The sequence below is a fragment of the Amblyomma americanum genome, chromosome 1 (genome assembly GCF_052857255.1).
Source record: "Amblyomma americanum isolate KBUSLIRL-KWMA chromosome 1, ASM5285725v1, whole genome shotgun sequence".
In the NCBI taxonomy this organism is placed as follows: Eukaryota; Metazoa; Arthropoda; class Arachnida; order Ixodida; family Ixodidae; genus Amblyomma; species Amblyomma americanum.
This window is the reverse complement of record NC_135497.1, coordinates 112,439,832-112,463,898: the sequence shown is the minus strand read 5'-3', so window position 1 is coordinate 112,463,898 and position 24,067 is coordinate 112,439,832. Positions and strand designations below refer to the sequence as shown.

Genomic DNA, 24,067 nt, shown 5'->3' with positions numbered 1-24,067 from the left:
GGGGGACTGATAATTTGTTGATTTCCCAAGTGTTTGTTGCTGTTATCACGTTTCTTCTTTTTTTTGCATGTTGTGTGACTTTCCATACCAGTATCATCTATGTATTTATACTTAGTGGTAGGAAAATAAACATTCGGTTGAGAGTCAGCACTGTGTCCATCTGTTTCCTCGTCTCTTGTGTTCGTCTAAATTCACGCTGTTCGATACTGAATGTTTTATCTTTTTGTAAATTACATTTTATTTGATCTATGGGGGCTTAACATCCTAAACAGACTCGGACTATGAGGGAGGCCGTAATGAAAGGCTCCGGAAATTTCAACCACCTGGGGTTCTTTAACGTGCAGTCACATCGCACAGTACACGGGCAGCCTCTAGAATTTCACGTCCATCGAAATTCGACCGCCGCGGCTGGGATCGAACCTGCATCTTTCGGGTCAGCAGTCGAGCGCCATAACCACTGAGCCACCGCGGCGGCGGCTTTTCTAAATTACAATAACTTACAATGCATACGTAGATATACATATATAAAGAGCTAAGATTCGACGTCACGCGAAGTGCAAATCTACTGCAGATTACCGGAAATAATCAGTTTTAGTGATCACAGGTAAGTTAGTTGCATAACTGGAAAACTCGAAACGAGTTCTTTATGTAAAGATTTTAAACCAGAGAACATAAATGGGCTGTGTGTAGCGCTGTGAGTGTCCATCTCTCTCACCGTCCTTTTATCCGCTACAACTGAGAAACATACATGGGTTCACGAGAAGTAAATAAAAGTAGATTAAAAGCTTCAGGCGCATTTACGCAGCATCTTGAGGCAGAGCCACTTGCTCGGTCGTGCATCGTGTAAGCAGCTGCGTTAGGTGTACATCAGAGAGGGGATTTCCACATGCCACGAAGATTTGTGACATAATCAGCACTTTCAATGGCGACTTAAAAATGCAGTCTGTAATGAGCAGCTATAAAGCGCACTATTTATGCCCTCAAACATGTCAGCACCAGGCGTACCGACGCAGATGTCGAGGCGTTTCCCTGCAAGCAATTGTCCCCAAGCAGTGGTGCCGCGGCGGACGCACCGAGAACTGGGCCCAAGACGCCGTTTCTATGCCACGTGGAGGGCCACACCTTGTGCGTTGATTATCAACTGGCTATGATCCAGGCCAGAACCTCCTCCGAGTCCTGTCGCCAACCTGTGCAGTGCTGACGCTTCAAATTCGGGAGGGCCTGATTTGGTTGGTTCTGAGTCATCGCCGGCCATTGCCGGTGACGACACACGATGAGTTATCGACGTGCGACCAATGTCGTCAAGATATGCTCCGTGCATTCCCCATCCTCCCTCGTGTTGTGTTGCGTGCAATCGCACTGAACCCTTTGGTTGGCCGTGCAGCATACTATCTCCCTTAGCTGGGACACTCCGCGCGTATGTAGTCTGGTTTGTACACGGCTCTGCGGACCCGCTTTCGGGCGCTGCGGCTGGGCTATAGGTCTGGGGATTACGGTAGTGCAGCATTTTGTGATGCAGCTTGCTGTGTAATAAACACTTGTGCTCTCAAATAACTGCGCTTTCCTTCTTTCGGACCGAGAGTGCAGGCAGACGGTAAACACTGGCTGTGCCCCAAATCCGCGTTATGTGGGCAAAGTGCCACTCGATTAACACGGTGTCGCAGGCAGGTAACCCCAGTGCATAAGGCACATCGTTATGTGATGTCTTCCTGCACATTTAGTTTTACAGTAAGAGCTCTATAAAATAATTTTTAGGGTAATTGGTGCTGACATCCCTCAAGAGAAAAGTGTACAACAGCTGTATCCTACTGGTACTCACCTACGGGGCAGAAACGTGGAGGCTAACGAAAAGGGTTAAGCTTAAGTTAAGGACACTGCAGCGAGCCATGGAAAGAAAAATGATAGGTGTAACGTTTAGAGTCCGGAAGCGGGAAGAGTGGGTGAGGGAACAAACGAGTTTTAATGATATCCTAGTTGAAATCAAGAGGAAGAAATGGGCTTGGGCAGGGCATGTAATGCGAAGGCAAGATAACCGTTGGTCCTTAAGGGTAACGAAGTGGATTCCAAGAAAAGGCAAGCGCAGCAGGAGGCGGCAGAAGGTTAGGTGGGTGGGTGAGATAAAGAAATTTATAGGAATAGGGTGGGCACAGCTGGCAAAAGACAGGGTTAATTGGAGAGACATGGGAGAGGCCTTTGCTCTGCACTGGGTGTAGTCAGGCTGATGATGGTGACGTTGATGATGATGGTGCTGACACTGTAGTGCATTTCAATTGAAAACTGTGATCAGTGATGCTACTGGTAAAATGCAATTTGGAGCAATTTTTGGAGAACTAAAATTTCCAATTTGGAGCGCATTGCAGCAGAGGAACATCGATTTAGGAGCCGTCTGGAGCACTAAAATTTCGAATCTGCAGTTTTTCAGAGCAATAAAACATTAGTTATTAGAAGCACTCTAGAGCATGTAGCTTTTAGTTTCCAAATCTCTTCGGTTGGAAAACAATGCTAGAAAAGTTTGTGTGATGTAAAGATGTGTTACACTATTAAGATTGTTATTTGCATCACAGAGTTGCATCTAAGTCCAAGTTTTACGCTGTGTAAATGAAGAGGAGACGTCTTTGCGAAATATGTCATACAATGTTTAGCAGAACAGCCCATACAGTGCACATACTCTCAAGAACAGTAGCTCAAATGTGCTGACGTGTGGCTCTTCACTTTTCTTGGAAAACCTTAAAAAGCATTTTTAAATCTCCTCCACATTAACCTCTCCGGTTTTTCATTTATGCCAGCAAGCTCAGTCATGCTTTCTTGCACAGCTGTGCTTGCTTCATTCAGAAGCAATTAATCAGACTCGGTCACCTCCTGATCCTTGTGAGCCAGGCCAGTCTTGATCAGCCCCCGCGCTGGCTGAACCACTGTCAACAATTCTGCCTGGAGTGCGCACAAAGCCTACACTAACCGTGAAAGTTGTATAGAGCTCCATTTTTTAAAACAAATGGCAGAGTGCCGGAGTGACTATGCTGCACAAATGAAATTAACGATGAAATGAAAATGCAGCAACTCCATGCAGCTGTGCCCATTTATAACGAACACTGGCCCAGCATGAATGAGATCGATGTGGCAGTTAAAATTGGACAGATCAAAAGTCCCTGGATGCAGAGCTTGGTTGCAATGAAGACAGACGCAGGCGCTAGAAGCCCACGAGTAGGAATGCGCAGTGCAGCCGCAATTTTCATAAACGTAATAAACGTACATGACTGTCAAAAATATTCCATGCACAATGCGAGAACGATGGGTGTTACACGTATACAAGAGAAGGTAGGAATAAATTCCCCACATGGGCCTGGCATTGCATTGTCTTGCAGGAACTTCGAGCTCACTGAGAGGCTACCCTCGTTAGGCGTGAATCTTGCGGGACGGATGCAGAGTATACCGATACTAATGCGTTGTCAACAATTCTTGTCTTTCCTCCCCCAGCTGTCAAAAAGCTTGCACTGCACGTGCACAACTGCATGACTCTTATACCCCTATCACACTGCCAGTTTCAATGCCGATCGAGTCGAGGGTCTTCGAGATTCTCAATCACCATCGAACTCGAAGGAGTTGTGTCGCTGCTACACGGCAAATCTCAATGGCCATTGAAATGGTTCTCACGTCTCACGCTAAGCTTGTGTGGCGCCACAATCGCTACTTTGGATTTTGCAAAATTAACAAAAATATTTGATAAATGTATACGAAATGCTTAAAGACACGCATATGCGCATGTCGTTTAAAACCCTTTTAATTGCACGTACGCGACGGACAGATGCAGACATTGCTGTAGCCACTCTAATACAAGACGAGCCAAAACCAAGCCAGTCCAACTGCGTCGGAACGCTGCTTCGTCAGGTATAACACCTGGGATATCGCCTTGATATCTGAAAAAATAAAAGCTATTTGTCTCTTGAAACTTTATGCGAGGGTAAGAATGGGCAAATCGAAGGCGAATACAACAGCTTAGAACACGATATTGCTTTGAGGGATTAGCGACGAAGCTGTTATCGCTGCGAAGCGGGTGGGCAGGGCGCCGCCATGTTGTCAACACAAAGTACGCAAACAATGCAAAGATCGCAACGCGAAATTAATGCACTTAATGCCCTTAAAACTAGTCTGATACAATTTTAAAATTATTGTACAGACTGCTTGCATTAAAGTCTAGGCGAATAATGCTTGTTCATGCTTTTGTACCGTGAATGTGTCGTGTACGAAAGTGCGCTTGGCGCCGCTCGAAGCAACGCTAGCAACCTTGGGCATCGCTCGAAGTCCCTCAAAATCTCGATGGAGTTTCGCGCTGCTCCGTTGACTCGATAGGCTATTGGCTCGATCGCCATTGAAACTGCCCGTGTAGCAGCGCTCGATCGCATTTGAGTCGATAGGCTATCGGTTCGAAGGCCCTCGAAATGCCCGTGTGACAGGGGTATTAGCCTAAAGTGGGCGGGCGGATCGTGCCTTGCAGCCATTTTCACCGTCCGCCAATCTACTTAAGAGATTTTCACAAACGGACTTTACAGTGTAACTGCCATTTACTAGGCACAAAAATTTGACTGCACAGCATAGAACGCATTCTATGCGTCGCCGCCGTGCCAGGGGTACCGTCAGCAAGACGATAATCTGGCATGTGCGAAATGCCGTATATGTAGAAATCACCATATCTGCAAGTGTGAATTATACCCCCAAATTATATCTGCGTCACAATTAAACACGACCTTCAATCGTTTGACTCACAGCCTAATCGGCCAGCAAGTCTGAATCACGTAGATTAAAGGTGCTTCTAAAGACAGGTAAGCCCGAGGACGTCAATCAGCCTCTATCTCTATGCGTGTGCTGCTCATGGTTTTGTAAATGAGAGAAAAACGGGCAGTGGCTCAAAAACACGTGCCAAAACTTCACCAGACTGAAGACTGCTCGCACATGATCACAGTCGCTCAGTTTGTAGAGCGACTGCTCTGGTGAAGTGGTGGTCCCGGATTCGAACCCCGGACGAGGACGAAATTTTCTTTAACCATGAAGTTTCTGTGGAAGCTGTATAGCTTTCCTTTGCAGCCGTATGGCTGCGTTTGGGTGGATACCAATGAGTAATTACTCCCTCATAGTAAAGCTATACAGTGCCATTTGAGGAAAGTTTACATTATGCAGGAGGAATGGCTGAGGCTTTGTGCTGTACCTAAAGCTAATAGATGTAAAGTGTTGCACTGAAAAATGTGGAGATGCTGCCATTTCATTAACACAACCCCCTCCCCCAAAATTTGCACTGTGTGCTATTTATCCGGCACGCTTGCGCTGGTGGTCACCTTCCCGGACGAACAGTTGCGAGGTAACCTTCGGCGCACACCGAATTCCAAAACTACTGATCGTTTCCTGCTCGGTTTGCTGCTAGCCAGCTGGACTGCACACAAGAGTGCTGTTTCATCGCACTTTACCTCCATTTGCCCCTGACTGCTGGATTTGTGATCGTACAGATTTTTTTTGGCCAGCAAGGTTTGTAAGTTGGGGTGCTGATGTATAGGTAGCAATACACAGCATATATTGCGCGCTATAAACTTTATCGTTTCTTTAGAACATATTTGCGAAATCTCCGTGTAATTTGCACACCCCTCTTTGAACCCTTAATTCAAAGAAAAGAGGTGTGCAAATTATGCAAGCAAACACAGTAATACAAATCAATGTAATCAACAAAGCTTTCTCCAAATATTTTAACTTTAAACCAGGTTAACACTTCCAAAAAAGAAAAATTAACTTACATGAGAGGCCAGCTCAGAAAGTGTCTTTGCAATCTTTTCCGCTAAAATGAGAAAGTGAACAAAACAATCACTCAAGTGAACACAGTATCCAATGGTTATCACCAAAGTATACTGCCTTTTCAAATGCTTTGAGAACAATTAGCAATGTGGTGATATGGAAAATATTAGGCAATGAAAGCACAATACCAAAGTCAAATTTAAGACAGCCCAAACATTCCTATTCTTGAAACCACATAACATAGCTGCGTAAAAATCTGCAAGCACTCGTGCCCGTAGTAGATCAATGCCACAATTTTTTTTTTTCAGACAAGCGTTCACATTAGGTGCAGCCTTTACAAAATAAATACAAACCAAAGAATGAAGTGGCTGAATACTGCCTTTTACACCTGTGTGCAGAAATAATTCTGACAGAACATGAGATCTGAGTTTCAAAAATTCAGCCATCTTCCAAATTTTTGTTAACAACAGCACTTTTTGACAGCTAAGACAGTGAATAAGAATTTACAAATTCCTTGCAAATTTACAAGCTTTCTCAAAACATGAACAGCCATGTATGTTTTGGCTCCGTGAGTAAATGATGATGGATTAGATGCCATGATTGAATACTGCACCACTGAGAGACAAGTACGAAGGCTTCTCACGCCTAAACCCCAGCATTGTTCGTCAGATATTAAAAGCAACAACTGCCAAAGTGAAAAGAACTGTGGTAGCTTATGTTGAAAAGTTAAGAGAGCAATGAAGGCCTTTCCAGTGCTAGTCTTACACAACTATTAACAAAACACATTGGTTTGCGTTCTGTGCCAATACTGAACTTTACCAGGTTAGTATCCCATGAGAAAAACAGAATTTTGATGAATTCCTAGTTTGAAGCACTGATTACTCCACAGCCACTTAATAGAAATCAGTTTTAATGCACATCCTGTTTGTGTAAAAAAACCTTTAGCATGCTAACAGCATATCTACAAAATGACAAGTGTAGACATGCACTATGCAGCTTGCCAAACGGTGCAGCTAGCCATAATTATATGCATTTCACAAAAGATGTCACACAAATTCCTGTAGCAGAGGAAAAGAAATGTTGCTAATAATTAGAACATACCTAGCTCAAGTTCCAGTTCACTGGCACCCTGTATATGGCTCAGGTGTGCTGGTGGCGTGGCACTAAGCCGCTCTTGTTGCAAACGGGACAGGGTATCAATCATTTCTTTTGACTCCTGCAGCTTCTGCTGTAGCACAGCATTAATATCACTGTCGGCACTATCCAGAGATGATGATTCTGAAACTGAAAAGTTTTAAAAAGTAAAAAAAAAGGCCATCCAAATGCAGGAACCACAAGTTACCATGCTCCATCAAATGTGGCATCTCAAGCAGAAAAGCAAAAGACTGCTATACAGCACAACAAAGCAAGATTTTTAACATCGGCATACCACACATTCACTAAGAAAGGACTCGCACTGGTGCATAAGCAGAAGTAAAAAATACCAACATGAACAAGTTTATGGCCTGGCGATGACAAAGCATTATCAGTGCTGCCCCTAATAATTCATAGTAATAAAATGACAGAGGATGTTCCCTACATTCAAATCAGTGCGAAAGCACGGATTTGTGCAGCGCAGAAGACGATGATGAGTAGACAGTGCCACGGGACGGAGCGCTTCCACTACTCGGACATACAATCGGCAAGAGAAAAGAAAATTTTGCTCGGGTCAGAACCACCAGATTAATGCCACGTAATAGGCGACGATGAGTGGGCAGTGCCGCGGGATGGAGCACTCACGCTTCTTGGACATATAGTCAGCAAGAGGCAATTTTGCTTGGGTCAGAACTACCTGGCACCAACCCGGTGGAAGACAACGATGAGCGGGCAGTGCCACGGGATGGAGCGCTCGTGCTCCTCTGACATACAATTGGCATGTGACAATTTTGTTTGGGTCAGAACCACCGGATTAGCGCCACATAGAACAGGACGATGAGCGGGAAGTGCCGTGGGATGGAGCGTTCGTGGTTCTCGGACATATAATTGTGCTTCTCGGGCATTCAATCGGCAAGCGGCGATTTTTCTAGGCTCTTAGCCTCCTGATTAGCGCTTTTGCAATAATTTTGATGAATGAGAGGCCGTCGCTTTTACAAAGTTGTTCAATGTTTCTGCATCAGGGCCTACAAGTAATGCTTCCATAGTATCGGCTTCTGGTAAACAACCCTTCCTTTTTATTTCATTGCATTAAATGTGGTTAGATGGATTATAAACATGAGGAGGTCCCATAGTCTGAATGTACTGGAACAAACTATAACCATTGGTGAGGCAATATGGTAGAAATAATTGTATGTTCTGTTTCACATTTGCCTTGCAGGGTTCTTAGTGATCCAACACTTTTCAAAAATAGAACTGAACTAATCCTCTCCAAGTTGGGCTGAAGGTATCAGTTTAAAGCAGCTTCTTTTTTTTTTTTTTAAGCTGTCTTAAGAAAGACAGCTGCTACCATAATTATTCCAATGTGGGTCAGCGCTTAGCACAAATATTGATAATCACTAGAAGAGCTGCTGCTGTTCTAGTTTTCCATCAACTCTGAAGCCTACATCTCGAAACAAAAATTTTTGCAGCAGCGTGCTTCAACAGGCACTGGGCGTGTGCCATCGCTTTACCTAGAAATCTGACCCGTGAAAACTCTAAAAAAAAAAAAAAAGCCATACGCCAGTGCGCAGCCCCTAGGTCACACCACGAACTATGACACCAACTGAGGAGCAAGTTTTTCCCTAGCGCGCTCGCCGTCGACTAGTGCAGAGTGCCGCCTTCGCTAGAAGCTTACAGACGAGGGTAGAGTCCGCTTCTCGCGGCAGAGCAGAAAAAGAAAGAAAGCAGGAAAAAGTCAAACACAAAAAAGAGGATGCCTGCGACCCCGCCTCCCCGCGGCCGCCGTCGCGTTATCAGCGCGATCGCGCCCATTTCTTCGCAGGCTGCGTTTCTCGCGCTACCGCGCGACTACACGCAACCGCACTAATAATAAAGTGTTAGGCTTGCGTAGTGAAGTACGAGTTCCAAAGCAAGGCTACCCAGAAGGTTTAAATGCTTACATGAACGATCAGTGCAGTCAAAATATCGCTTATCTCAGTCTCCCGTTTGTACGACTCCGGGTTAAAGAGGATTAGCTGCAATAAACATTCTTTTGTGACTTCGAAAGGCATACCATACTTTAAAATTTTGAGACGACTAGTCACTCTTGATATATTTTTTTATTGCGCGTTTTGCCTTTGACGTGTACCATGGTAGACCCCGCCGTAACGAAACTTTAGCCACAACCAAGCATATTTTATTTCTCGTCCATAACAAGTGCTATCCGAGCGTATTCTGACCATAGTTCTGGAGTCGGTGGCCGCAATTTTGGCGCGTAATTTAGACTTGCTTCCTCACCACCAGGAAAAAAAAATAAAAATAAAAAATCGCCTCCGCAGAGGTGTCGCGCTCCAACAAAATTGTGATCAGGATACAACTAAATCACTTCGCTAATATCAGTTCAAAATCACCTAATAGCCGTCGGCACCTCCGTGAAGACGCAGAGGCATACAAAATGGTAACAGAACTTTTAGCATACCGTTACTGCACACTACTACCGTCGGCCGCTAGTTAGCTACGAACGAGTGCAGCACAGAAGCTCAGTAAGCGGAACGCTCTAGCCTACTGCTACCGTAACTATCCCAAGAAACTGCGTACGCCATTATGCGATGGCGATTACAATACACCTTTGACAACATGTTAGAGGCTACCATGTTACAACACAGCCAACGCACACAAAACCGAGTTTAATCAACATGTAATGAGGCGGCGACATCACCTATATGCAGGCGGGAACGTGACTACTTATTTTATTTTTATTTAGATACCCTAAAGGCTCCAGTGGGCATTACATGGGGGGGGGGGGGGGAACAACAGTAAAAACAAATATACAAATATTTGCGATAAGTACAAAATTCGTTGGCCGAGAACACCTTGTTGAAAAGCATCAAACACGCAAAATATAAAGACACATGGCAACAAACATTGAAGTTTTCTTGGAAAGCAGTGCTTCAACAAGAAGGACACTTATGAAGATGTAGGCAGGTTTATGACGGAGAAGGAAGGATACCGGCCACCCCGTTAATGCCAGCTTAGGACTGGCACATCGGCCGTGGGGAGGGAACAGTATAAAGAGCGAAGAGATGGAAAGAGGTGAACTATCACGACGCCAAGAAAAACGATAACGCGCAGCATTCGTGTACACCGACGGCGTGCATAACGCTAATAACAATGCAACAATTCTGCACACGTACAATGCCGTAAGAAAAAAACACAGAAACGAGAAAGAAGCGGGGAATCGGTGCGCGCGACGAGCGGCAGGATACGTCATGTGACAGGTGCGCGCGCCGGGAGTGGAATTTGAAACCGCGAGACACGAGACCGGCACAGCACAGGCCAGGAACGCGACGCGCTACAACGGGCTGGAAGCGTACGCGCTGACCGATGTTCTTTTGAGCCGGCGATTTCGGCACCCATAGCCGACGCAACATTCTGCGAACGAAGAGCGGAAGCCCACAGACGCTGCTGGAAGGCCCTACGCAACATCACTTCGAGAGATTGGAGAAGAAACGCCTGGAAAACCACACCCAGGGAAAGCGCCACAAAAGCTTCGCCAGAGGACCAAGTAAGCGACGCGTTTTGAGCACCCAGCAAGTGCCCTTTTGAACCGCACGCAGACAACGTCGATGTCCCATAGCGATAGAAACAGTGCCCGAAGATTTAAGGGATCACAACGTCGGCGGTGTCGATGCAATCAAAGAAAGCGAGCACCGCTGGTGCACCCTGCTTGAGAGGCCGTCCACGCGGACTAACCTCCAAAGGCGCACACCAAGATCTGGCTTTGCGCCAAAGAATGCGAGCATTTAAGGGCATGTAAATCCGCCTAGCTACAGAGAACCGAAAATAGAGAATTTTCACACTCATAATCAGCGTCAACTAGTCGTCGCGCGTGAAACAGGGAAACGATGACAGAAACTGCCAAGAAGCGCCCTTCGTGAAACAGACGCCATGTTGGAATGACCACCGCTCCACGGCCCCAGTCCCGAGAATAACCGAACAGCAAAGTTAACGCGGCGCGAAAAGACGCGGACATAAGGAAGGAACGAACAGGGCGAGACGCTCGAGCGTGACATGCCGGACACAGCGGAATGTGCAGCTGCCAGTGAAAAGGTGCTAAGCATTCAGCCACAGAAAGCAGCCCCACGAGGACACACGTGTTGCATATGATGGCCACTGAAAGACGCAAGCAGGGGAGTTCTGCGCAAGGAGCCACTAGCCATGACAGTATTAGGAAGTGGAACGGCCACTGCGCGATGACCCCAGAACGACAGACGAGCCGAACACAGCGGAAAGTGTCGGTGGACAAGATGATACTATAAGCATTCAGGCGCAGGAAACAACCCCGGCGCGGACAAATGCGTTGCTTGACGGCCACGCGAAACAGTCAAGCAGGAGGAGTTCTGGGCGAGGATCCACAAGCCATGACAGTATTAAAGGGGCCCCGAAACACATAATCAGTGCATTGTTTTGCCTCTTGGTTGCACAGAATGAGTTATAGTGATGCTATCAGCATCGGTCGTACCGCGTATACTGCGGTTTTTAATATTTTAATTAGCTCGCAAAAACAAATTCATGGTGCTGACGGTGTCACCTTACAGTGGCGGTTTTTAGCAGTGGATATGACATTACTTAGTGGGAGCTTGATGATTGGACAGAGTAAATATACTGCAAATTCTGTTAATAACTAGAGATACGTTTTGTCAAGTTTTTGTGTTTTATATTATGTCAACAAAACCAACCTTTTTTGCCTTAGATAAAAGCGCTGTAAAGCAAGTAAAACAAAAATACACCACTAGAGGCTTGGCTATTTTTTGCATCGAAGGACTTTGCGCTTCTCTGTAAACATCCTACGACCTAGCTAACAACACTTATGGCTACTCTCTATGTATCTGAGAACGACTTTGCGGAATCGATCTGATCGAGCCATTGTACTCTATAACCATTCGTTTCGGTCCCAGGGAAGGATGCAAAGAAAAAATCCGTTTGTTTCACATTTAGCAGTGCGCATCAGCTTGTGGAGTATCACCGGGCAGCGGCGCCAAATGCCGGTTACACTTCAGATGGATTCTTTATGTCACACAGATATCAAAAAGAATTACAAGAATCGATGCATAGGAACGGGAGATATCCAATGAAGAAATTTCAAAATACAAGCAAACAAAATGCTGCCCTCAACTCGATTTTCGCGCAGCTTCCCATTTCACTCTCCCAATGACTACACTTAGTGGGATCAATCAAAACAGCCTATCTGAGCACGTCGCTACAGTGAACCAAGACCTACGGAACTAGAGACCTGCACATTTGGCCGGGTCCTATGGGACTGCGTGCGCCAACTTTCGTTTCGCCAACTTTTTGGCCGTTCAGGGTGCTCGGTTGACCTGTTCACTTACAGAAGAGTTAAAACAAAATTAAAGGAAAAAAACTGAGCATGGTGGCAACTACCACTGCCCCGTTTCAAAAGGGACGCTCCTACCTTCCATCCATCGTATGTCATGATCATCATCATCGTCTGCTTGCAACAAATTTCTCTCCTCTCACTGCCTCCCTGTGCATTTGTCCCGTCTTATTATTTTGAAACCTAGTAATGAACAATGCAAATAGGACATTTCCTTAAATCCTAGTGGTGAATATTCTGTATGCACGCATGCATGCTTTAGACTCCGCCATCTTTGCTAACGCAATGGATGAATGATGGATACTCAACACGTAGACAAATGACAAAACTATTACATCATTGAAGTAAAATCGACGCCATCTAGCTCAACAGGTTTATTGTAGCGCCACGCCGCCCGTAGTTGCCATTCCCTAGCGGCAAAAGGCATGAACTAGAAGGTGCGCGCTGGAGCAGTGCCAAATGTGCAGGTCTCTAGTTCAGTAGGTCTTGCAGTGAACTAGAATATTGGGTAGTGCGCTCACCGGCTGCGTCACCTTGGCCTAAATAGGCCGAGGTGAAGCAGCCGGTGTCGACATTTTTTTAGTTCCCGCTTGTCAGCTAGGTGCCGCCGCCGTTCCGAACGCAGTAGTCGCCGCGGCACAAGTAGGCGCGGCGCGGTCATGCGCTTGGGAGTCGTTTTTTTTTGCCGTTGTTTGTTGTGCTCATTTTGTTCTTGCTTTGGAGGATTCAATGGCCTGCTTAGAACATTATTTCGTCTCCCACGAACCTGCAATGCAAGGTTTGGTTTGGTTTATGGGGGTTTAACGTCCCAAAGCGACTAGGGCTATGAGGGACGCCGTAGTGAAGGGCTCCGGAAATTTCGACCACCTGGTGTTCTTTAACGTGTGTGTACTGACATTGCACAGTACACAGGCCTCTAGAAATTCACCTCCATCGAAATTCGACCGCCGCAGCCGGGATCGAACCCGCGTCTTTCGAGTCAGCAGCCGAGCGCCATGATTAACCACTCAGCCACCGCGGCGGTGGCAGCGGTAGCATGCAAGGTTGTAGCAACCTGGATAGATTGAGAGAGTGTTCCGTAAAGGAAAAAAAAAATGCTGGGTCGCCTGCAGAACCATTGCTTCGCGCCGGGTTTTGATACCGGCTGTGCCTACAGGAAAGATAGCCCGAAAGTAGCAGTCTTCAACGTGCTGAGTTTCTATTATAGTTTGGGTAATCATAATCACAGTTTTTAGTCATAGTGAACTGCCTTTAATTTTTGGTTTGGTGAAATGCATTACTCAAGGAAACTGAGAAGATTTGGCCTCCTTACTTGATGTGGAAGGTCGCATGCCAGCAAGAACGATAGTGAAGTTGCCGGTTGACCAGGCTGGAGCGTTTCATGATCGTAGTTAGCATGTAGCCAAGAGTGACTCACGACTGGGCTTTCACATCGCAGGCTATGTAGCAGGAAAATGTGTCGTAAAGGCAAAGTTCGAAAGCGGCATTGCCCTCCTAACTATGCCAGACACGATGACAGTTTTCAACTTGCAAGGCAAGCAAAATACTGCGACAAGGTATACGACTCGTCTACCCTTTCACACTCTATGTTTCTGTGCTGAAGCTTGAGAACCTTTTTACAGAATGTTGCAGCCAAAGCCAACTCCATTCAGAGAGAATCTTTGACGTGCTGGATGTGGTCAGGGCAAGGCTGTGTAAAGAGGTTGGTTGCAATTATTCATGCAGTTCTATCCAAGTAAATTTTAAAATTTTACATCGTAGTCAGGCTTCACTTTTTTGTGAACGGAGTGAACACTGAACCCCGCCGCGGTGGCACAGTGGATAGGGCGCTCGGCTACTGATCCGGAGTTCCCGGGTTTGAACCCGACCGCGGTGGCTGCGTTTTTATGGAGGAAAAATGCTAAGGCGTCCGTCTGCTGTGCGATGTCAGTGCACGTTAAAAATCTCCAGGTGGTCTAAATTATTCCGGAGCCCTCCACTACGGCACCTGTTTCCTCTTTCACCCTATCCTTTATCTCTTCCCTTACGGCGCGGTTCAGGTGTCCAATGATATATGAGACAGATACTGCGTCATTTCCTTTCCCCCAAAAAAACCATTATTAGTGAACACTGAGAGGCCTGGCAGACGTGAACGGGCCAAGCACTTGAAGTTGAGCCGTAGCTGAACCACTGCGGCACTTGCTTTCTCAGTGCGCTTATCTCAAACAATATAAATAAATGTCTTTGCCCCATTTGAAGATGAAGGGCTTCGTGCACTGTTTAATTTCAAATTTTCAAAATTTTCGGGTTCGATTCCGGCCGCGGCAGTCGAATTTTGATGGAGGCGAAATTCTAGAGGCCCGTGCACTGCGCGATGTCAGTGCACGTTAGAACCCCAGGTGGTCGAAATTTCCTGAGCCCTTCACTAAGGAGTCTCTCATAGCCTGAGTCGATTTGGGACGTTAAACCCCAATAAACCATAATTTCAAATCTTCTGAACACCTAGCTTTAGGCTGATGCTATGGCAGAGGAGTTACAGCAAGCTCGAAGGAATGGGTGGTTACAGGCAATTCGAAAAGAGCGAACGAGTCACGAAATGAACTGCATGGTAGAGGAACCCCAGAGTTAAATTGGCGAGCATGTGTGAAGTTTCACAGCCGTCATTAGCATTGATCTGAAGCGATATTTGTCTACTTTAAAGTTTGGAATAAAGCAACACGCCGTAGCAGAACTTGTGTGCTCAAAACACATGCTTTTCGCGTTGGTCGGACGATGCGGAGCGTCGAGTCCGCAATTTCAGCTGATGAGTTCTTGGAATCGCAAAATACCGGCCGCTGTGCACCTGTGCTCCACACGCTTGACCCTGCCCTGCCTTCGCGCGACTGAGGATATTATTAAACCTTTATCCGCTAATGTTAAACAACACACATGATGCAAGCTAGCTTAGTCCGCGCACGCACGATCTTTGGCAGTAACACGGCATTTTATCCCGTATAAGCCTGGACCGCTTTCCGTGCCTTCCTACAGTGAACACGACGGCAGCGCCGCCACCGTTTTGCGACAGCGGCGGCTTTACTCCAGCCCGGCCAGACAGCACACCCTACTGAAAAATGCATATAGGTTTGTATGGGTCAGCAAATAGGATGTTGGCACATTTGGTTTGGCTTTATAGGATGGACGTCCCAAAGCGGATCAGACTATGAGGGACACTGTAGTGGAGGGCTCCGGATAATTTGGACCACCTGGGGTTTTTAACGAGCACTAACAACGCACAGTAAACGGACCATTCACATTTTTCCTCCATCGAAGTTCTACCGTAGCGTGCGGGTTCGAACCCACGACTTGCATGCACTGTGTGATGTAAGTGCACGGTAATTAACCACGGCTAATCGAAGTTATACGGAGCCCTCCACTAAGGAGTGTCTCAAAGGCTGAATCGCTTTGGAAGCTTCATCCTATAATGTTAAACGAAATGTGCTATAATCCTATTTGGCGACCTATTCAAACCTGTACACATTTTTCAATAGGGTACTACCCATATTCTAGTTCACTCGCAGAGTTTCTTACTATTAACTAGAAGGAAAGCTGGTGGCGCTGCACCTGCACCTCCATGGGCGCGCAAAGCATCATGGGGCGATGAGCTACTTGGTGCGGGACAGCAGGTTTTTTTCAGGAACACAAAGCGGCGTTACTGAGATGTCCCATTCCGCATCAACGGCGCGCTCCTCGCGCAGACGACTTCAGCGTAAAAGTAGTGTGCAAAAGCTATAGTAGCGAAAACGCAACAGCACACGACGCCAATAAAAGATTTTAGTTTTCCGAAATGCTGTGGAAAAACCTTTTAAAATGTTGAAGCGACATTTTTTTCAAAAACATATTTATTTTTAAAAGTGCGCCTGCTAAGCACGAAATAATGGCTTTTGTGGTCTGCAATGCTTGGCCAATAGGAGAGCAAGCCATTGCTTATATTGAGCAAAATTTGCATTTACATGCTTTTCTGCTCGTTTGTTAAATTTAAAGACAAGATATTGAATGACAGGATATTCTTGATTATCGAACGTCTCTTTCATTATTTTTGGCCAAAAGTTTGTTCTGCAGTCGGCAGCTCTCTGCCCCATGATGCTTAGAGCGCCCATGGTGGTACAGGTGATCTCGAGGAAGCTCCACGCAAACTCCCACAGGCGGGGCGCCAGCTTTCCCTCTAGTTAATAGTAAGAAACAATTTGGCTTACCGCCTACCATTGCCCGTCGCTCCTAGCGCGCTGGTTGGTCACGGCGAGCAAGGAGAGCGCGCTGCTGATGGGAACGTGGCGCCATCTGGCGCCGCCTCCCGGTGATCCTCCACAAGCTGACGATGCGCACTGGTAAATGTGAAACGAACGGCTTTTTTCTTTGCACCCTTCCTTGGGACCGAAATGAACGTTTATAGAGTGCAATGGCTCGATCAGATCGATTCCGCAAAGCCATTCTCAGATACATAGAGAGTAGCCTTAAGTGTTGTGTGCTAGGTCGTAGGATGTTTAGAGAAGCGCAAAGCCCTTCGATGCAAAGAGTAGCCACAGCCTCTCGTGGTGTATTTTTGTTTTACTTGCTTTACAGCGCTTTTATGTAAGGCGAACAAGTTGGTTTTGTTGGTGTAATATAAAACACAAAAACTTGACAAAACATATCTCTAGTTTATTAACCCAATTTGAAGTATATTTACTGTTTGTCCAATCATCAAGCTCCCACTAAGTGATGTAATATCCACTGCTAAAAACCGCCACTGTATGGTGACACCATCAGCACCATGTATTTGTTTTTGCGAGCTAATTAAAATATTAAAAACCGGAGTATATGCGGTACGGCAGACGCTAATAGCATCCCTAATTCTATGCAACCAAGAGGCAAAACAATGCACTGATTATGTGTTTCGGGGCCCCTTTAAGAAGTGGAACGGCCACTGTGCGATGGGCGAGGACCCGAGAATGACAATATGCCGAAAACAGCGGAGTGTCGATGGACAACGTGCCAAGCATTCCGCCGCAAGAAACAACACCAGCGCGGACAAATGCGTTGCTTGACGGCCAAGCGAAAGAGTCAAGCAGGAGGAGTTCTGCGCGAGGATCCACAAACCATGACAGTATTAAGAAGTGGGACGGCCACTGCGCGATGGGCGAGGACCCGAGAATGACAGATGCGCCGAAAATAGCGGAGTGTCGATGGACAAGATGCCGAGCATTCCGCCGCAGGAAACACCGGCGCGGACAAACGCGTTGCTTGACGGCCAAGCGAAAGAGTCACACTGGAGGAGTTCTGCGCGAGGATCCACAAACCATGATATCCATGACAGTATTAAGAAGTGCGACGGCCACTGCGCGATGGGCGAGGACCCGAGAATGACAGGTGTGCCGAAAACAGTGGAGTGTCGATGGACAAGATGCCGAACATTCAGCCACAAGAAACAACCCCTGCGATGTCAAATGTGCTGAGTGATGGCTACGCGAAAGAGGCAAGCAGGAGCAGCAGTGACCACTGCACGATGGGCAAGGACCTGAGAATAACAGAAGACGTGTCGGACACCGCGGAACGTGTCATTGTCGAGTCGCCGCGGTAGCACAGTGGTTGTGGCACTCGGCTCGAACGCGGGTTCGATTCCGGCCGCGGCGGTCGAATTCTAGAGGACTGTGTACTGTGCGATGATAGTACACGTTAAAGAACCCCAAGTGGTCGAAATTTCCGCAGCCCTTCACTACGGCGGCCCTCATAGCCCAAGTAGGTTTAGGACGTTAAACCTTCACAAACCATAAGCCAAACATATCGGTGGAGCAGATGCTAAGCATTCAGCCGCAGGAAACAACTCTGCGAGGACAAACGTGCTGTGTGTTTGATGGCCACGTAAAAGACGCAAGCAGGGGAGTTTACGCGAGTATCCATGTAGCCAGTGGAATGGCCACTGCTTGATGGACGAGGACCCGATAATAATCGAAGATATGCCGAACACAGTGCTATGCGTCGATGAACAGGATGCTGAACATTTAGCCACTGGAAACAACCCTGGCAAGGCCAAATGTGTTGATGACCACGCAAAAGAAGCAGTAATGGTAACTGCTCAATGGGCAAAGACCCGAGAATGACAGAAGATGTGCCGGACACCGCGGAACGTGTCGTTGTAGGCGGGCAAGATGCTAGGCATTCAACTGCAGGAAACGGGTTCGAAACGTCATTCTTTACTCTGGCTTGGTCAGTGATTGTTATGCTTTTACTTCAACTAATGGCTGACCAGATGAACTTTCGTCGACCCCTTGGCTACTAAGCAACTGCGCGACGAGTCCCCAAGGACAAAGTGATGCGTACAATGATGGCCACGTGAAAGTGTCATGAAGTAGTAGTTCTGCGCAAGGATCCGCTAGCCGTGACAGTATTAGGAAGTTGGCTACTAAGCAACTGCGCGACGAGTCCCCAAGGACAAAGTGATGCGTACAATGATGGCCACGTGAAAGTGTCATGAAGTAGTAGTTCTGCGCAAGGATCCGCTAGCCGTGACAGTATTAGGAAGTAGAATGACCACTGCTCGACGGGCGAGGACTAGAGAATGACAGAATACGTGCCACAAACAGCGGAACCTGTCAGTGAACAAGATGCCAAGCATACAGCCACAAGAGAAAACCACGGCAAGGACAAATGTATTGAGTGATGGCTACACAAAAAAGGTAAGCAGGAGCATTAATGGCCACTGCTCGGTGGGCGTGGTCCCGAGAATGGGCAAATGACGCGCCAGACGCCACGGAACAACAACCCCGGCGAGGACTAATGTGTTGCTTGATGGCCACACGAAAGAGACAAGGAGGAGGAGTTCTGTGCGAGGATCCACTAGCCGTAACAGTATTACGAAGAGGAATGGCCACTGCTGGACGGGCGAGGACCCGAGAATAACGGAAGGCTTGCCGAACACAGCGGTACTTGTTGGTGAGCAAGATGCTGAGCATTCACCCACAGGGAACCCCGGCGAGGACAAACGTGTTAAATGATGGCTATGCGAAAAGGGCAAGCAGAAGCAGTAATGGCAACTGCCCAATGAGCCAGGGCCTGAGAATAACAGAAGACGTGCCGGACACTGCAGAACGTGTCGTTCTCGGTGGACAAGATGGCTTCAGCCCGCAGGAAACAACTCGTGTTGCGTATGATGATGGCCACGGGAAAGAGGCAAGCAGGGGAGTTCCGCGCAAGGATCCACTAGCCATGACAATATCGGAAGGTGAAATGGCCACTGCTCGATGGACATGGCCCCGAGAATGACAGATGTGCCAGACACTGTGGAACGTGCTGTTGTCAGTGGCATTCAGCCACAGGAAACAACCCCGGCAAGGACAAACATGTGTAAGATGGGTACGTGAAAGGTGCAAGCAAGAGGAGTCCTGTACGCGGATCCATTGCCTTAAGAATATGGCCAAGATGTGCATGATGCACAGGCATGAACAAGTTAAAACTGCTTCAGCTAGTTCACATTCAAGCTGATGCAAATAGCTGAACATCCTTATACTTTGGCACAAGCCAAAACTATCAAGCCAAGAAAGGAGCAAGAAGTCCTAAAAAGGTTTTATTGAGTTTAACGTCCCGAAACGACTTCGGCTATGCGGGACGTCGTAGTGGAGGGCTCCAGATAATTTCGACCACCTGGAGTTCTTTAACGTACACTGACATCGCACAAAACACGGGCCTCTAGCATTTCACCTCCATCAAAATGCGACCGCCACGGCTGGGGTTGAACCCGCGTCTTTCGGGTCAGCAGCCGATCCCCATAACCACTGATCTATCAAAGTTCCTAAAAATTCAGCAAGAATTTGGCTAACACTGATTAACTTCAGTACCCCTGGACCTAACACCTTCACAATCTAAAGAGAGATTCTGCTAAAAAGTATTCAGCCTCAGGAGACAAAACTCAGGCAAAGATACGATGAGGTGATGATGGACAGGCAAGGAGAAAAGCCTAGCAAGGAGATCCGCATGCCATGCAATATTAGAAAGTGCCAGTTTGCCAAGGTGTGTGGGACCTGCAGGCATGAACAAGTTGTAACTGCTCATGAGCCAGAATAGAAATAGAATAAAGGAGATGAAAACATGGAGTAAGGAAGCGCCAAGATCCATGGTGCAGTTGCAGAGGTGGAGGAAGAGAAGATGAACACTAGTGACAGTTCCAGTGCTGCAGTGGATACCACTGAAGCAACCTAGAAAAAGTGTTGCTGACATGCAGCTTATGTGCTACAGAGTAAGCAAGCGAACCACACAGTAATAGCACTGCCCTCAAACAAACACATCAGAGCTGAATACAAGTCCCAAATAGATCCACTCAAGGAGTTATGAACCCTCATTAATGGACTAGAAAAATGGCAAAGCTCCTGTTGTGAAACCAGTCCCTTGCTACATGAAACTCAATTTGAGATGTGATAAGGATTCGAAGAGGAGATAAAAATTCAGACAGGGAGAATTAGACAAGATACAGGTCTCAGCAACATAGGTGGTGCTAATGCACAAGAGCCTTGAAGTCCCAAGGATGTGAACAGATGTGAGGAAGCCCAATGTTGCTATACAATGAGTCCGGAACATCAAGCCAAGTACTGACAACATTACTGGAATTCCCAAATGGTGCACAAGGGACTCAACGTATACCGTATGTACTAATGAACTGCCTAATGAACGGGTCCCCCACTTTTGTGGGCCAGAATTTACTTTTTTTTCAGCCTTAAGCTTTTTGTAGCGAGTTCCTCAGTTTTCGCTGCGAACGGCAGCGCAGACCTTGGCAGCGCGCCAAGCTCCTGCCCGCCGCTGAAAACATCACCACTTGTTTTTTTATATTTTGAGAGCTCCTGCCGCGGGGGGAAGGGGGGGGGGGGGGGCACCACGCTCCGACAACTTGGCAGAGCACCAAGACGTTGTGCGCTCTAAGCTAAGGCTTAAACATTCGCGTTAGACACTCGTCACCGTCTTGTGTGTTTTATTAACCTCGCCTAAAAAAAAAAAAACGCGTGCCGGACCTTCAAGCCCGGTGTTCAACATGTTCAGGTTATCTCGCCACGATTGACCGGCGCCGCCAGCTACCACAAAATTGCCTGATTGCGTGTCACAGTGAACAATGCTAAACACCAGCGGCACGAACGTGGAACGTGTCTGACCGCGTGCCTTTGTTGATGACGGAAGGACGGACGGAGGTATATGAAATCTCAACCCTTACAAAAAAATCTGTTGAAACATTTTTTTCCCACGTAATGAGTCCTCCCCGCAAACTGACGTCAACTTTTCTGGAAAAAAAGTGGGTTCATTACGCGAGTATATACGGTAGAACATTCGTCGAGTGTAAACTGAGTTAAGTTCCAAGATGCACTGATGCACTCCACCCTTTACTAAAATCAGCTAAAACATTTTCGTCCGGAGGCAAATTTGTAGAAGAGTATGATATGACCAAAGACTGCCTCATTTTAACAGCACTTCAAAAAGCAAGATGGGCGAGCAAAATTTGAAGTGTGGTAGACATTCGCAGCATGACATCCTTTCAACTCTAGTTTCATCCCCTGAAATCGCAACAGATACGAAGTGGAAGTGGTGGCCCAATATTCCATCAAGTTCACAGCCTTTTGGCACCGTTAACTGCTGAAGCTAGCTCATCCCCGGCCTGATGGAGGTGTTATTCATGCTCTGAAACATGCCAAAATCCCTTTCAAGCCAGTGCCATCTTGACACAAGTACCTGCAAGATGAGCCAGAACCCAGCACGCTCACATATAGAGCCAAGGGCTCACACTGATGGCACGGAGAAATCGAACTTCCTGTCAGTACATGTAAAATAAGTTGGTGTTACCAAATCATACTAAAGTGACTATCAAGTGGCCTGGGCATTTCAACTGTTTTAGTACAGTTGGGCCCCTCAAAATTATCTCCCATTCTGTTAAAGACACAAAGCTGCTGTTTCAAATTTTAGTTAAGGAACTCGCAACTGAATGAACAGATTTGCTTTTAATGCTACAGTGGTGAGCCACGACTGGATTATCTGTCCCACAGGGCCGCACCACTGGGGCCACTTTTTTGTTTTCATGTGCCACCCGCTTCGCATTCAGGAGGTACTGGGTTCAATTCACCAGGTACCCACCAGTTTTCTGAAGGGCACAAGGTTTCTCAGCACCTTCTGCGGTGAAATGCTTGGGAAAAAGGTCTCAGACCAAACCGTAGTCTCAAGTTGGAAAGAGGACCAGAATGTTCTTTACTGCACAAGGCAGATTTTGGCCCCTTACAGACAGACTTTCCATTGAGGGAGGGTGAGGTAACCAGACTTTTTTCCAAGCATTTCTCCATAGAAAAGCTGAGCTCCAGCCCAGGGAAAATCTTGTACCCATTATAAAACCGGTGGGTACCCGGCAGCACTGGGGATTGAACCCAGCATCTCCCAAATGTGAGACGCATGCTCTACCACAAGGCCAAGGTCAAGTGGAGGCCCCTAACCCCCCTAATGTGCTCTGCATATTATTACTCATACATCTTGCCAGAAAACTGCTCTAAGCCAAAAAGCTTATTTAATCACCCTGCGAGTGCTACCTCACACAATTGTGGGGCATAATCAGTCAACTTCCGCCACCCGGTGGGTCACAGCAGGAACTCAACAGCGCTTTCTCTTGGCAAAGCACTACTTTTGATGAAATCCACATCTCCGACATTCTTGAAAGGTAATCCATCAATCTAGGCCCAATTTGAATTATGGTTTTCATGGTCCCTTTCATGAATAAATCTGCAATTTGCAGCAAATGTTAATGATTTCAGCACATACAGTAAAACCTCCATAATTCTAACTCTTAATTCAAAATCCCGGATAACTTGAAGAATTTCTGCAGTCCCATAATTGTAATGAAAACCTGACCGGATACTTCAGGTTCTTCACCAGCCCGGTCAATTCGAAGATCTGGGGTGCTACGCGAGAACCCCTAATCTCGATTTCACCGCAAACCGTTGAAGCGACGGCCCTTCGGAGCTGTGAGGTGGCGCCGCAGAGCAACACTGGTTGTGCTTCGATATGGCTTGCAGACCGTCAAAACTTGTGCCCTCACCTGCCCCATAACGCGACCCTTCTTGCTGCACACCCGCGATGGGTCAACTGCACCCAACGCCGGCCTGTGCCGTTTCTTTGAGTGGTGTGTCGGGGTTAGAAGATTAGATTACCAGCAGTAGTGTCGCGAATTGGTAACGCGTCCCCGACTTTCCGAAGGGGAACGCTATCGCGTGCAGATTCAAACAAGAGAAGAGAAAAAAGAGATCAAACAAAGCAAAACAAACCCGTGTTTACAATTTAAAAGAAAGGGGGCCAATAAGAAACGGACACGAAAACAAGAAAAACACACACTCAACACGCATACAACACTACAAAACAAAAGGAAAGAGTTCACCAGGTCCTGAGCGTCCCAGGCGAAGCGGGGATGCCTTGCAGACAGGGCAGAGGCTGGGCGGACGCTGCGACGTGTCGCTGGCATTGCATCGAAGGAAGCGGCGAAAGAGAGCCAGGTGGTATTAGGAGCGGAGAAAACTGCAGGAAGACGCTGGTGGTCTTCAGTCAACAGCCCGAACAAATTGGCAGCGGCAGGAAAACGTAGCCAGGTCTCGTCTACGGCGTCACGAAACGCCGTAGCCAGGTCTCGTCTACGGCGTCACAAAACGTCGGAGGCTTCAAGTAGGCTATCCAAGAGCGCCTTTTGGCAGCACGGACTCTCAGTCCATTGGCTGCCACCTCCACGCTTGCAAGGAACACAGTAGGCTTGCGTCGGTGATCCAAGGTAAGTCACGGCAG

General features: G+C 47.1%; 1 protein-coding gene across 1 annotated transcript in view; it reads right to left on the bottom strand.

The window, feature by feature from the left end:
• The window catches only part of LOC144113474 (bromodomain-containing protein 7-like), a 115,761-nt gene that overhangs the window by 17,221 nt on the left and 74,473 nt on the right, over positions 1 to 24,067 (bottom strand). The window contains exons 13-14 of the mRNA XM_077646564.1: positions 6,877 to 7,059; positions 5,778 to 5,818 (exon numbers count right to left, since the gene is read on the bottom strand). Coding sequence (XP_077502690.1) covers positions 5,778 to 5,818; positions 6,877 to 7,059 — 224 coding nt within the window. The remainder of the gene's footprint in view (positions 1 to 5,777; positions 5,819 to 6,876; positions 7,060 to 24,067) is intronic.